The sequence below is a fragment of the Falco rusticolus genome, chromosome 3, assembly GCF_015220075.1.
Source record: "Falco rusticolus isolate bFalRus1 chromosome 3, bFalRus1.pri, whole genome shotgun sequence".
Classification (NCBI taxonomy): Eukaryota; Metazoa; Chordata; class Aves; order Falconiformes; family Falconidae; genus Falco; species Falco rusticolus.
Genome location: NC_051189.1, coordinates 59,109,587 through 59,122,462, shown reverse-complemented (window position 1 = coordinate 59,122,462; position 12,876 = coordinate 59,109,587). Strand labels below are relative to the sequence as shown.

Sequence of the window (12,876 nt, the reverse complement as noted above, 5' to 3'; positions counted from 1 at the left end):
AAGAAGGTTAACTCTGAAAATTACAATTTACTGTATAATTTAGGTTTCTTGATAGCATTAACAGTGTAATTATAGACTTCCTCATTACCCACATGAATATCATACCCCATGACTGAAATGATAAAATGAGCCTCCAAAGACACCCTATGACAATAAACTCCCTGTACAAATGGATGATTACTTAAAACTACAGTGACTCATTGTTGCATGGCACGTAACATAATTAACTACAGATTTACTTCTGTTCAGTGTAGACTGAGGCAAGCTGGTTTGGTTTGCATGGTCTTACTGCATTGCTGAGCGTCACAGTTAACTTCAGGCTTGGGTTAGCTACATCTTATGAAAATAATTCAGTAGTTAAAAAAAAGCCATGAGATGGAATCCAGTAAGGATGAAATGCATCTTGACCACACAAAAAAAGCTGCAGAGTCAATGTCCCACCCCAAAAATCTGTGGTACGCTTCCTAAATACAGAACATGTAGGTCTGTATGTTGAAGAAGGCTTTTCAAAAACTGGTGTAGTAGGTTCCTTTATTTTTAAATGTAACTCTTTGTCAGAGGCAACAGATGGTTTAAACAAATACACTTGAAGCATATTCCAGTTAATATTGAACTTGTGGGATAAGTAATTCTAATGTTTGCTGTATACTCTGTGGATTGTCAATGACACATGGGTAGCCTTAAGCTTCATGCTCCATCTATGTACTTGTACATATTGTACACACACACATGTACATAAGAATAAATGAATACTTCCAGAAACCTCACATTTCTAGTAATGTTATCCTTAAATTCTCATGGTTTAATTGCTTTTGCTAATTGAAAGACAGAAGAAGGTAAGACAGCTAACAAGTGAGGCAGCATCAAAGGACTGCAGCAGATCAGCTGGGAATTATGGGGAAATGCATCCTCCGAGTGTAAGATGTAAGAAGGACCTTACACAAGGTGGACACAAATGTTTCAGCAGGAGACTAAAGGCTCCCACATATTTAAAAGAACCCTCTCCTGCACTTGGCAAGCTGTCCCTGCTTCCTTCTGCCCACCCTCTCTCCAAAAGTGAGCACTTTCAATGTGAAATCCTGCTGCAGCCTGAGTACAAAGGCTTCCCTTGTCTCTGTTCATCAGGATAAGCTCACTGTTTCCTTTCGCTTCCTTGCAGTGCATGATATGGGCACCATCTGGCCCAGAAATGGCCAAGAACAGCCAAGCCTGTAAAACATCTTCAGAAAATGCCCTAGGCTCCCCTGCTCCATGTTTCACCTGTAACTGCAGCAAATATTTTATATTCATCTCTGATACATCCAGATAAATATTTAGAACTCAGGCTTTCAAAATACTTGAATAACAGAGGGAAGTACTGCAAAAGGAAGACAGGCCTAGTCACCATTATGTTTTAATTATCTAAGGCTTCATACTGATGTCTTATTCTGCAAGAATCCTATTAAATACGAAGTCAGCCTGAAGTGAGGCAAGAGATAGCATAATCAGATGATGCCCTGTAATCAAAGTTCTTGAAAAAGAGATTTGAGTTCTGATAGCTTGATCACATTCCCACTGAATTCAGAGGTAAAACCTCCATTACTACACCTAAGCGGCCATTAACTCAGTATATATGTATAAACAAGGCTCATATCTCATTTGATGTATCATTTCAGACCTGTTATTATAAAACATAAAAAAGACAGAGCATGTCATGTTAGATTGAATGCTTCAACTATGCAGTTCTTGCTCTCATACTAATGTTAACCTTAAAAAGGATCTGACATTCTCACTTTTATATTCCTTCTTGACCACTAAGTATAATCATAATTGGGCCAGAAAATAAGTTTGGGTGATAAGTTCTGAGCTTTCATTAGCCAGAGAAAGAGAAACTGCTGGGGAGGAGGCTCTCCATCACTACACCTAGAGTTTGCACAGGTTAGCCCAGAGTCTGGGTAACTGCAGACTGTCTGACGTCTGCAGAGGCGTAGTTAGCAAGGAACATGCTATTCAGTGAGTCAAATTCAGGCCTTGTATAAATTTTTTTATTCCCTGCCTAAATCTGTCCATTGGGAAGCTAGTAATCTTTTGATTAGCTGTAGTAATATATGATGACTTACAGCTTTAGAGCTTCTTCCACCTCTGGTAGATAACTGTGAGAGTGACCTGATGTCTGATGCCCTGAGGTTTCACCCAAAGATGTTTAAAACACAGTTCCCCAGCTCCCCTCTCGCTTTTCTTGTCTTTCAGCTGGTAAATTAGATCAACCCAGCTGGACTTCTACATTCAATATAGGCTTTCAATATATACTCCCCTCTGTCTTTCTGCACTGGTAGGGCTCCTCTACCCTCCACAAAGACTTATGGTGCTTATTTTGCTCATTATATGCTCAGAGCAACTGCTGCAGAAAGAGATGTTAAAAAAAGCCTGAATAGTCTTCAGGTAGAAATTCAATAATGGCAACACCTAGTAACAGAAATTTCTGTCTCTTCTATATTCAGCCTTCTTTCTAAGCATCGAGCATAGATCCATCCCAAACTGGATGATTTTGCACATCTGAAAATCCCACAGGCTTACAGTAGCTGAGGTGGGGTACACATAACATCCTAAATAAGAAAACATAAACATCTTCAAACGAACAAGCTGATAATAGGCTCCTGCTCCAGTGTTTGTTCCACTCTCCTGAGAGATTCTGGCAGTGTCTGGAAAGTTAACTGATACAGGCTGGGGAAAAAATGAATTACAGAGAGGGATCCCTCACAGAGCATCAGTCTTTCCCTTGCATCAGTTACAAGGGATGCCAACTCAAGGACTTCTGCTGACTGCTGGCCTCTGCTAAAATAGTCCTTCAGGGTAATAGGGCCTGTTTTTCAAACAACCTGTCATTTAAACCATTTCAGCTTTTGACTTCAGAATCACCACTTAAATGCTGCTCTAAAGCCCATTGCCACATGTATCTGGTGGGATTTGGGGGGTCAGCTGTAAATGGGCCCACCACACAACCTCCTTTGGGAGACATTTTTCTGCTCACTCCAACTCATTTTATTGGCACACAAGGAGGAAAATCAAGTCATATGCCTGTGAAAGTGGTCCTTCTCCTGTCCTCCTTTGCTCCCCTTTACCTCCCATCCCCTTGCATTATCTTTTTTGCTTGCCTCTTCTGAGTCCCTGGTGCATACAACAGGACTATACCACAATGGGGAGAGAGAAAGAAGGAGGCAGGCAAAGGGGTCAAAATGCTAGATAGGATGCCTGGCTTCAGTCACCAGCTTGGGACATGACTCTGGACACTCTTCTCCCTATTTCCCTCCTGTGCCCTTCTAATGCACCCACCCCGGTGGTAACCTGAAGGCTGCACAGAACATGATCCCACCCTGATGGTGGACATGTTGCCTGTCAGCCTTGCTTGGCTGTGCTGCCTCTGGCCCGCTGGAGCAAAGCACCACAGTGGGCCAAGTGGCTGCTAGTACTGTGGTTAGCCAAAATCCAGGATCTTAACTTGGTTGTTTGCTATGGATACTCCACACTATTTCAGGATGCGATTCTATATTTGTGCAGCTCTAACCAGATGCTTTTCAGATACTGTTCCAGCTAGGACTTTTACTAGTATTCCATAGTTGTGTCTTGCAGTTCTCACCACTGAACATTTTCCATACATTTACATTGAATCATTTTGACCTCCTGTGCAAAGAAAATACTTTATGGTTCTTGATTCCTGGCAGTTTGTTATGCCAGTGCTGTCAGCCTGCCAGATGCAATCTGAAGATGTCTGTGTAGGGTATGTAGGGCTTTCAGGTCCTATGGCTTTTTTTGTGGGCAGCTCCATTCCTGGTGTAATCAGAGATAAGTGACTTAGCTGAAAATGAATGGGGCAGCTGGCTAAATGCTCAACCAAACAAAATGATCAAAGGGACAGTGCCAGATGTTTTCCATCAGCTCTACATATGGAGGTACCAGGGAGAGCAGCAGGAGCACCAAACTAAAAAGAAACCAGAGAAGCCAACTCTAGTTTCAACCATAACACGAGGAACTGGCTATAAATACTACATTCCTCAGTGAGGCTCCCAGAGGACGTTCTGTAGGTATTTCTAAAACCTACAGGAAAAGCATGTCTACTGTTGTCTGACTTATTTATATGCATCCTCCTGGTAAATATTTTATTAAGAATGATAATTCGTAACATCTATAAAAAACTACTTTTAAAATAATATTTTAGCAAGTTGCTAGAGATTATAAAAAGTTTTCTTTCCACAAAATGTATTTTTTGCCCAACCTGTGCTGCCAATACAGTCTTTCCCTAAACTACTGTTTTGTGGGGTTTTCTTTTACCACTTTTAGTACATTTTAAAATTTTAATTTCATAGTTTTGAGTCCAAGTTACTGGAAGAGGCCCAAGTCATGTCAAGATTTACTCTGGAAAAGGAGCCAGATTTTTATTTTTGTCTTCTGGGTGAGTTTATGGCAGAGTGAGATAACCATCCAGAATAGTTAAGGTTGTTTTTCCAGTATCACTTAGAAGACATTCTTGACAATGCTTGTATACAACTGAGCAGGGGAGCTGCTCAATCAGCACTGACATAAATTAAACCCAGACTACCCAGCCTCGGGGCATACAGACCTTACTTCACTGTAATAAAATCTGCTTCTGTTGGGATAAAACCTGAACTGCTCATACAGCTCCTCCTGTCACAAGCCAAATTTTGGTGCATAAAGGCTCCTCCTCCAGTTGTGTTCCTTCCAGGGACACAGTCATTATTTCAGGATGTTTTACCTCACCCTGACATATCTCTGTATTATCTTGGGGCTTGAAGAGGGGATGAATATTGGAAAAGGATCTGGTGCCTTGCTTGTTCGGTGTAATGACTTTACTATTGGCCCCAAATCTGCAAGTCTTAGACTTGGAGAGCAGGGATCCTGGAAGCTACTAGCAGGTAACTCAAGGAAACATAGAATCTTCATAAATTTTTCCTGTTCATTTTTGACTACAGTTTAGTGATGCCTGCCTGAAAGTCATGACCTGACAGCAGGAGGAGGGAGAAAAGCTGAACGTGAAGAGATTGGAAAAGCATTTCCCTGGAACAGCTGGAAGTGCCGGACTTGTTTTTGGTCAGGGGAGAAGCTAAGAAGGGGTCTTGGCTGCATTGTTTGGTGGTGCTGAGGGTCTTGGCTGCATTGTTCGGTGGTGCTGAAATCTGCTTTGTCCTTTACCTATGTAGCAAGCTCCTAGGTTTAATATTATATATTCTGCTCTTTGCATGAGTATTAACTATAAAGATGTTTATTCCATGTATACAAAGATCAATGTACCCTTTAAAAGTCGATCTAAACCCATTTCCTTTCCTCTGACTCTTATTCCATGCACATGTAAGTGTAAGACCCTCATTGCAGTGGAAATATCTGTGACTGCAGTGCAGGATGAGTCCTTTGCTGGTAGATATGCTAGTAAAACACGGGCTGAGGAACTCACTAGCTCTCATACTTGAGCCAAGGAAAGCTTGAGCATGACTCACTTAGGAATGCTTTGTACTCCCCTAATTGCATAATTACCTTAGAGACCTCACTGGCCATTTGGCATAAAGGTCATGCCTGTTTCCTCTGAGCACAGGAATAACTCCTCCTAGCTTCTCCTAGCTGGATAAAAAGGATCTGTGAGGAAGACATATGGCCATGCCCCCACTTTTCCTCTGTATAATCCAGGAGCAGTATTTGTGCACAACTACAAAGTCCTTCATTCTCTGAAGTGGGGATGGGGAAATTGACCATTATGTGACAAAGTCAGTACTTTCACCTTTGCACTGGGACGGCATCTGTATCAAAAGGGACAGTGTGATATTCTGGGGTGTTTGGTACTGGCACATGTGACATCTGTGTTCTAATAAATGGGATCAGAAAAAAGTGAAGGGAATGCCGCAAGGACAGGAGTTTTCCCCATTACACTGATATGCCATAGAATTAGGCTGACTGCCAAGCAAAACAAACAGATCTTCCCAACACCTTTTTCTCAAAATCAATAAGTAAAAAACAGATATGAATGATATACATGCTATCAACAACTGCAATCTTGCAGAGCAGATGGCAAGCAAAGTGAACCGACCTGAATGTCCCATGAGAAAAATGGAAAATGAATTTGCAAGTTACATTAACAGAATTAAAGGAAGACTTGGCTGGAGAATGCTCCTGGACCTCTAGCAAACTCCACAGGGCAGTTTTCAGGGCTCACCTCAAGTCTAGAACTGGTAAAGTAAGTCTGCAATATGGAATAACAGGAGAAAGATAGAAATTAATGATACAGATATCTGAGGAGGAAGTGTTTAAGTATAGCTATCCTCAGTCCCCCCGATGCTCTCTTGTCCTGGAGAATGGCTGAATTTTTGGTCCCTCTTAACCTTTTTATTAATGTTATACAACAGTCAATTTGGAAGTTACAATTCCTCTTTGAATGTTAGTGACAGCATCGCTATGTAGTCAAACTTTCCTCCTGCTTTCCCTTCCATTAAACCTATGAATTTACTATCCTTCGTTGCACACTGATACATCTTTCATCTGAAGCAGCTAAAGCACATCTTCCCCTGTCCCCTTTACAGCCCACCAGCTAGTATCCCCTAACATACAATGGGATATATACACTTTCCTCCTACTGGGCTTATAGATGGAAGTACTTGTGGCTGCTATGCTTCATGCTGATGCTAATGCTGCCAGTGTGTTTTAGAGGTGTGCACAGGATGCCTGCCTGATTAGCCCTTCAAGGGCTGTAGATGGATGTGTATCCAAGTGGCCTGATGCATCTAAGTCACTTTATTAGTGTAAACTTTGGTGTCCATGAGTTTCTCATCTGTGTACTTGGATTGGCAAAAGTGTTTAAGATTACTCACTTCTTTAGAGGTTCATGGTGGCTACTTAAATCTTTCCTTCTTTTTTATCAACATATTTTTAAATACTGGGAAGCAGAACAGTTAAATGCCAAATGAGGCTGCATTAGCTTCCCGTTTTTGTGAGAAACGTCTGCCTAGAAGGTTCCCAAAGTGAAAGTGTTTGCAAGAGAAAACAGCTGGGAGACACTTACATCCAAGACTGGCTCTGGTGAGTGGAGCTGTTCTGATATAAAGGGAGCATCGCTCTAAAGCAACAGAAATGTTTTGGGGAGATGAAGGAAAAAGAAGGATCTTGATTCCTGAGCTGAGAGTGAATGGGTTAGCAGTTTATCGAATCGCAGGCTAATATCCAAGACTGAATCTGTAATGAAGTATGGGCTTCATTAGAGCTACATCTAACTAAACCCAACTAAATTCAGAGGAAAGTCAGGCTCTAAGTCGCAACCACTTTTGTTATCATAGGCAACACCTCTGTTCTTTGCAGGCTTTTTTGAATCATTCTCATGGAGAGTCAAGGAGTTAGTGTGCCATAGTGTGGGTGGCTGCGATCGGGGAACACCAGACAGAGTCTATAGTAAAGCTTCTTGCATTAGCATGGCGGCAGAGGAAACTATACAGAAAATGCAGTCCAGGAAAGAGTTCTTAGAAGATGAAATAGGGATTAAGCCAGAGTCTATTTTACCATTTGCTAAAACACTCAGTGCATTTGCCTTCATGGATTCTGCATTCCAGAGGACTGCACGCTGGGTTAATAAAATCCCTCTCTCTAACAGGCTTTGGAAACTCAGATGGTCACTGACTTCCCATATGGCAGAATTTGGCTGTTGCTATTAGACAGCTGCAGGAAGCTGAAGACAAGAAAGGGGAGACAGCCCCAAAATCTTGTGGACACATAGACATACAGAGAGACACACGGCTTTGCCTCGTGGCAGGAACTTTCAAAATACGTTCCTCATCAAAACTCCAGGATCCTCTTTTCTTTTTTTCTTTCAGGAACCGCAGTTTTCACTTTTGTTTTTCTTAGGTGATATGTATGTGGTTTAACCCCCCTACACCCTGAGCTTAAGTTTCAAGAGCGTTTTAAAACAATTAGCACACCTACAAGAAAAATAGCAAAACACCACATTTCCGTTGCTCACAGACATAAAGGGAGATTGAGTTTAGCATTATTCCTTGGGGAAGAAATTATATGCTCCCCAGTAACGCAATGCCAAACCACTGCTCAGTTTGGAGTAACAAATGCCATTCTTATTGCGTCTTAAAAGCTCAGACTGTGTTTCTTTTCTTAACTTGAAATTGTGTATTTTGGTACTGCTTGCAAACAACAGTTTAACAGAACAAAGGAATTATCTTTATGAGACAGCCAGGGAAATACACAAAGAACAGGAAGATGCAGCTAACCTAAATAATGACATTGAAAACAAAATAGCTATCGGGCTATAAATAAACAATATGAAGTAAATATCATTCTTTTTATTAAGAGAAGACACAGACTTAATTCCTGGGGATAATGACATCTACTGTTTCCTCAAACTTTAGTTCTCATTTTTTTCAGTCAAGCCACAGAGTAACATTTCCTAATTTCTTCAACTTTTTACAGTATGAACTTTCAAACCACTTCTTTTGGAGAAAATTGCAAAGCCCAGACTTGTATGTTTAGGAGAAAGGTCAGATTTTCTAAAACAATAAAATTGCTCAAACTGCTATTTTTGAACTCTGCAAATACATGCATTCTTACAGGGCAGGGAAGTAAACATACACATGACTGCATTAATTAAGACAATACTTAGTTTCCTGCAACACAAAGGAATTTTCTTATTTAGACTAAGTCTTTAACGATGTGATCTCCCATTGTGTGTATGTGGGCGTGCAAAGCAGCAACTGCAAATTCACAAAAAGGCAAGGACTGGTCCTGACCTGGTGGGTGAATGGGGAAGGAATTAAATAATCCTCTAAACCAGATTCAGCTTTCTGAGCAACAGACTCAGTCACTCCAGACATCTCACTTTTGGTCATACAGTCCCAAATGACCTGAGCAGAAGCCTGGTTCACGTGCTTTTTTTTTTTTTCCCTGGGGATTGCCTTGTTGAGTATCTGGGGCAGGAAACTGGACTAGATCTAAAATAAGCACTCGCGTCTCCCCCTCCCCGTCCTGACCAGCAGCACCAGGCTGAAGTGCTTGCCTAGTGGAGGCAAGAAACATGTGAGAGTAAAGTGCTCGTGAAGTGGCCGAGTGCTCGAGAAACGCTCTCGGGCTGACAGTCAGCAAAACCCACGACCGGCACCGGCAAAACGTCAGGGCATGGCACTCGTCCCCATCCCTCAGGCTTTACCTGCTGGTGGGCGAATGGCTGGGAGGGATGTCCTGCACAAAGCTCTGCTCCATGCCCGGGATCCTGGCTGGGCTGTGGGGATGGTAGGCTGTCAGTACCACGCTGCCCGAGTCCTTCATCTCCATGGTCATAGGCACATGTCGGCCCTACTGCGGGTGACAAAGGAGACCAGGGGGTGCTGACGGACCCTGACGGGAGGGTGAGAGGTCCTGTCACGAGCACGAGCGCATGGCCTGGCTCCGCAGCAGCCTTTCACCACTATTTGCTGTCAGGAGAGCTGTGTAACTGAGACATGGCTCCTCTCCCTGTTAGGAAAGCCGAATTAGCATATATTCAAAAACACCGCCCACAAAACAACCCACAGGGAAGTTACTACATTCCTAGGAAACTAGAAACCTGAAATAATCCTGCATGGCACTGAGCGACCACTGGCAAAACTTCTTGCTTGCTTGCTTTTTGTTTCCTTTGAAGAGCGAATTTCTTAATACTCCTTGGGCTCCTAAAACAGGCTCGACTAAGTGAAATCATTTGCTGGTCAAGCAGAGAACGCTATTCAAACACAGAACGTGGTTTGGCAGAGCAGGGAGTGACATTAAGGTGTTTACATGGGAATTTCAGAAACCAAGAGAGCTCTGCTCTGCTTAAATTATCAAGCAGCAAGAACCTTGATTTCCTACATGCCAGATCATTTCAGTGGCAGGGAACTGCAGTTGCTTTCTCCTGAAAACATGTTAAGCTTTCATTTTGGTTGATATAACCATGTATGTAATTAAAAGGGCACTGGGAAATAAGTGAATTATTTTTACAACAGTGTGAGTTCATCTGGAGCAATCCCATAAATAAATACACCCCGAGATGCTTGATAATTTTTCACACTTGCACTTGATCTTTGTATGCTAATTACATGTTTTTCACTCAAAAGGAAACCAGCAAGCAAAAATATCGGGGTCCAGTTCTAGAGTATCACCCAGAGAAAACTCTGGAGACAAAATGAGAAAACACACTTCCCATTATTTTCCTCTTCTGCTTCTTCAGCGTTTGAGGGGGTTTTGAAAATAAATGTATCTGGTAAACATCTATTCCTGAAAACTATTGTCCTGTCTATGAAATCACAGGATCTCCATAATTTTACTCTATAAGCCACAGCTCTGAGCACCTTGTGAGTACGTGGGTGAAACGCCAGCCTCTATGCACCTTTGTCACAGCTGCTGGGGGCGTCCCTGGCACAGGGTCCTGTGCAAAAAGCCTGTCAGGCTCCTCTTTCGCATCCCCCTTGAGCGAAGTTGCTCTCCCTAGCACTGTTATAGGGCTGTGTAAATTGCACTGTCCATCTCTCCAGTCAGTAAAGTATCCCAGCTTTTGAAGGGCACAAAAATGATTAATCTCATCTCCATCTTCCCCCTGAGCTCCGTATGCTGCCTGGAGGCACATGACTGTTTCAGTCAAATCTGTTACTGCAGCCCATTTAGCCAGTGCCCAAGTTAATTTTAAATTAGCCAACACAGGACACTGATAACAGTACGGTTGGCAGCACTTCTTGCCAGACCCACCCAGGAAGCATAAATATTTGAGCATGCTCAGCCTCTAGGCTTGCTCTTGCTATGCTGCTAACGTATCCTGGTTTAAATATTTTAAAGACAGGTTGCCCAGCATAAAATCATGGTTGTTTCCACAGCAGCATGAAGGCCCTCTGGGAGCTACCATGCAGCCATGGACACATGCTAGAAACGAAGGAGAAGGCTCTAAGCTAACTCTGGAAACATTGCTTACTGCCCACAGCATCAGGACTATATCCCACAGTGCCTCCAGTGAGGACCAGGGTGAATGCAACAACTAGCAAAGGCCTCTCTATGCTCTGTGATTACTGGGGTATACGGGAGAGGGGTAGGGTCTGAAATATTAGAACAGATGCTATCATGGATCTCATTTCCCAACTCTGCGGAGCACTGACTGAATGCCAGATTGACGCCTGGCTGTTGGATGACCAAGGATACTGCTGCCAAAGTGATTTTTTCCCCCTTCCTACCCTGGCTTTATATTCCCCTTTCTGGATCAGAAGGTGGCTATCCCACTTCTCTGATGAGGGGGAGTAAATTATAAATATAGATTTATATTTGGCACAAATGCAAATAGATATTTTGAAAATTAATTGGTCAAAACACATATATGAAACAGAGAAAAAAAAAAGATAAATATATATTATAACGTAACTGCTGACACCTTTTAAGGGCATTATTCACAATTTACTTCAAGAAACCAAACATCTGAAGAAATCCACATAGTGGAAGGCACCAAACACTATCAGAAAGGGAATACATACCCTTTAGGAGAACATGGTGTGGACAAAATATTGGCTGCAACTCCAGAAAAGTATTTTTTCTCCCATTCCTAGCATCAAAACACTAGGCTTTCTCCAGTACCATCAGACAATAAAATGATGGTTATGTGCTTTAAGCTATGTGTAGATAAAACCCACAGTAGAAATACCATATATTTTCAGTATTATTTTTATTTCCTCTATTCCCATAATAAAAAAACACCCCAAACACCAACGTGACTTAGAAAAGAATAGTTACCCTCTCAATAGTAGAATGCTTATACAGAAAGGAGGCCCACACTTATTAAATGGGATTTTCTCTCTTAGAAAAATAAACATGGAAGATTTTATTTGGAGATTTATAAAGTGCTGGCGCACAAACTGGAGGCTTGCATGGAAATGGCAGACTATTTGGCACAAGTTAAAATAGATATTTTGAAAATTAATCAGCCAAAATACATATGTCAAACTGAGAGCTAAAAATGTTTGTATGCATAATGGCTCTCGGGGTTAGACATCTGCATATTACTGGAAAGCAAAAGATGATGTTAAATCAACTAGACATACACACCAATCATTAAACAAAGTTTTAACTGGACTAGTGATACAGCCATAAGAAAAGTGCACAAGGCAACATGGGCCAGATTCTTCCTTCAGTTCTATCTGTGCAATTCTGTTAGATAAAGGAGAATTTATTCTCCTGGTTTCTAAGGAAGTAAATAGGGAATTATTTTAATCCAACATGTTTGTGTTTCTACAGGATGCCCTTCAATACTAGGTTGTGGAGTACTCAGGACTATGACAGTTGTTTTTTCAGGTGGTTGATAGTTCCATAGACTTTTCAAGTACTCTGGAAATGCCATTTTGGTGAGCAATAATATTGTGAGGATGCTTTTGCAGCAATAAGCAAAGTGAAGGTACAGCTAGAGAAGCATCTGTAAGGAGTCTGCAGCCAGTTAACATGTGAGCAGCCTCTTCAGGTTTGGTAGGCAAGGAACTTGTGCTTTCAAATTTTACATTAGGCTCGTGCCAAGAGGAGTGCTTTGCATTTTCAGAAATTTGGCAGAAGAGTTATTTATATATGTATCAGTGGGCCCAGACTTTGAAAACTAGGAGTGAAAAACCTTTATTAGCCAATTACTTCAGAAGCGTAAGTTAGTGGCTACATAGTTGTACAAGCAAACCTTCAGCTCTTCTTTTGAAGAATATCTGTGACAGTCATATACACGAAGTATAAACACATAGTCAGTAGTTAAAGCTTACCAAGATGAAAAAGAAATTATCATTGTTGTTAATAATATTTATGTATTTACATAATATTAGTAATCATTGTGGCAACAACATGATGGGCCAACTTTGTGTAGCAAATTTGATG

General features: G+C 41.6%; 1 protein-coding gene across 1 annotated transcript in view; it reads right to left on the bottom strand.

The window, feature by feature from the left end:
- The window catches only part of ARHGAP28 (Rho GTPase activating protein 28), an 80,238-nt gene extending 70,793 nt beyond the window's left edge, over positions 1–9,445 (bottom strand). The window contains exon 1 of the mRNA XM_037381000.1: positions 9,185–9,445. Within this exon, the coding sequence (XP_037236897.1) occupies positions 9,185–9,315 (131 nt within the window). The 5' untranslated portion in view covers positions 9,316–9,445. The remainder of the gene's footprint in view (positions 1–9,184) is intronic.
- Positions 9,446–12,876: the final 3,431 nt, after the last annotated feature.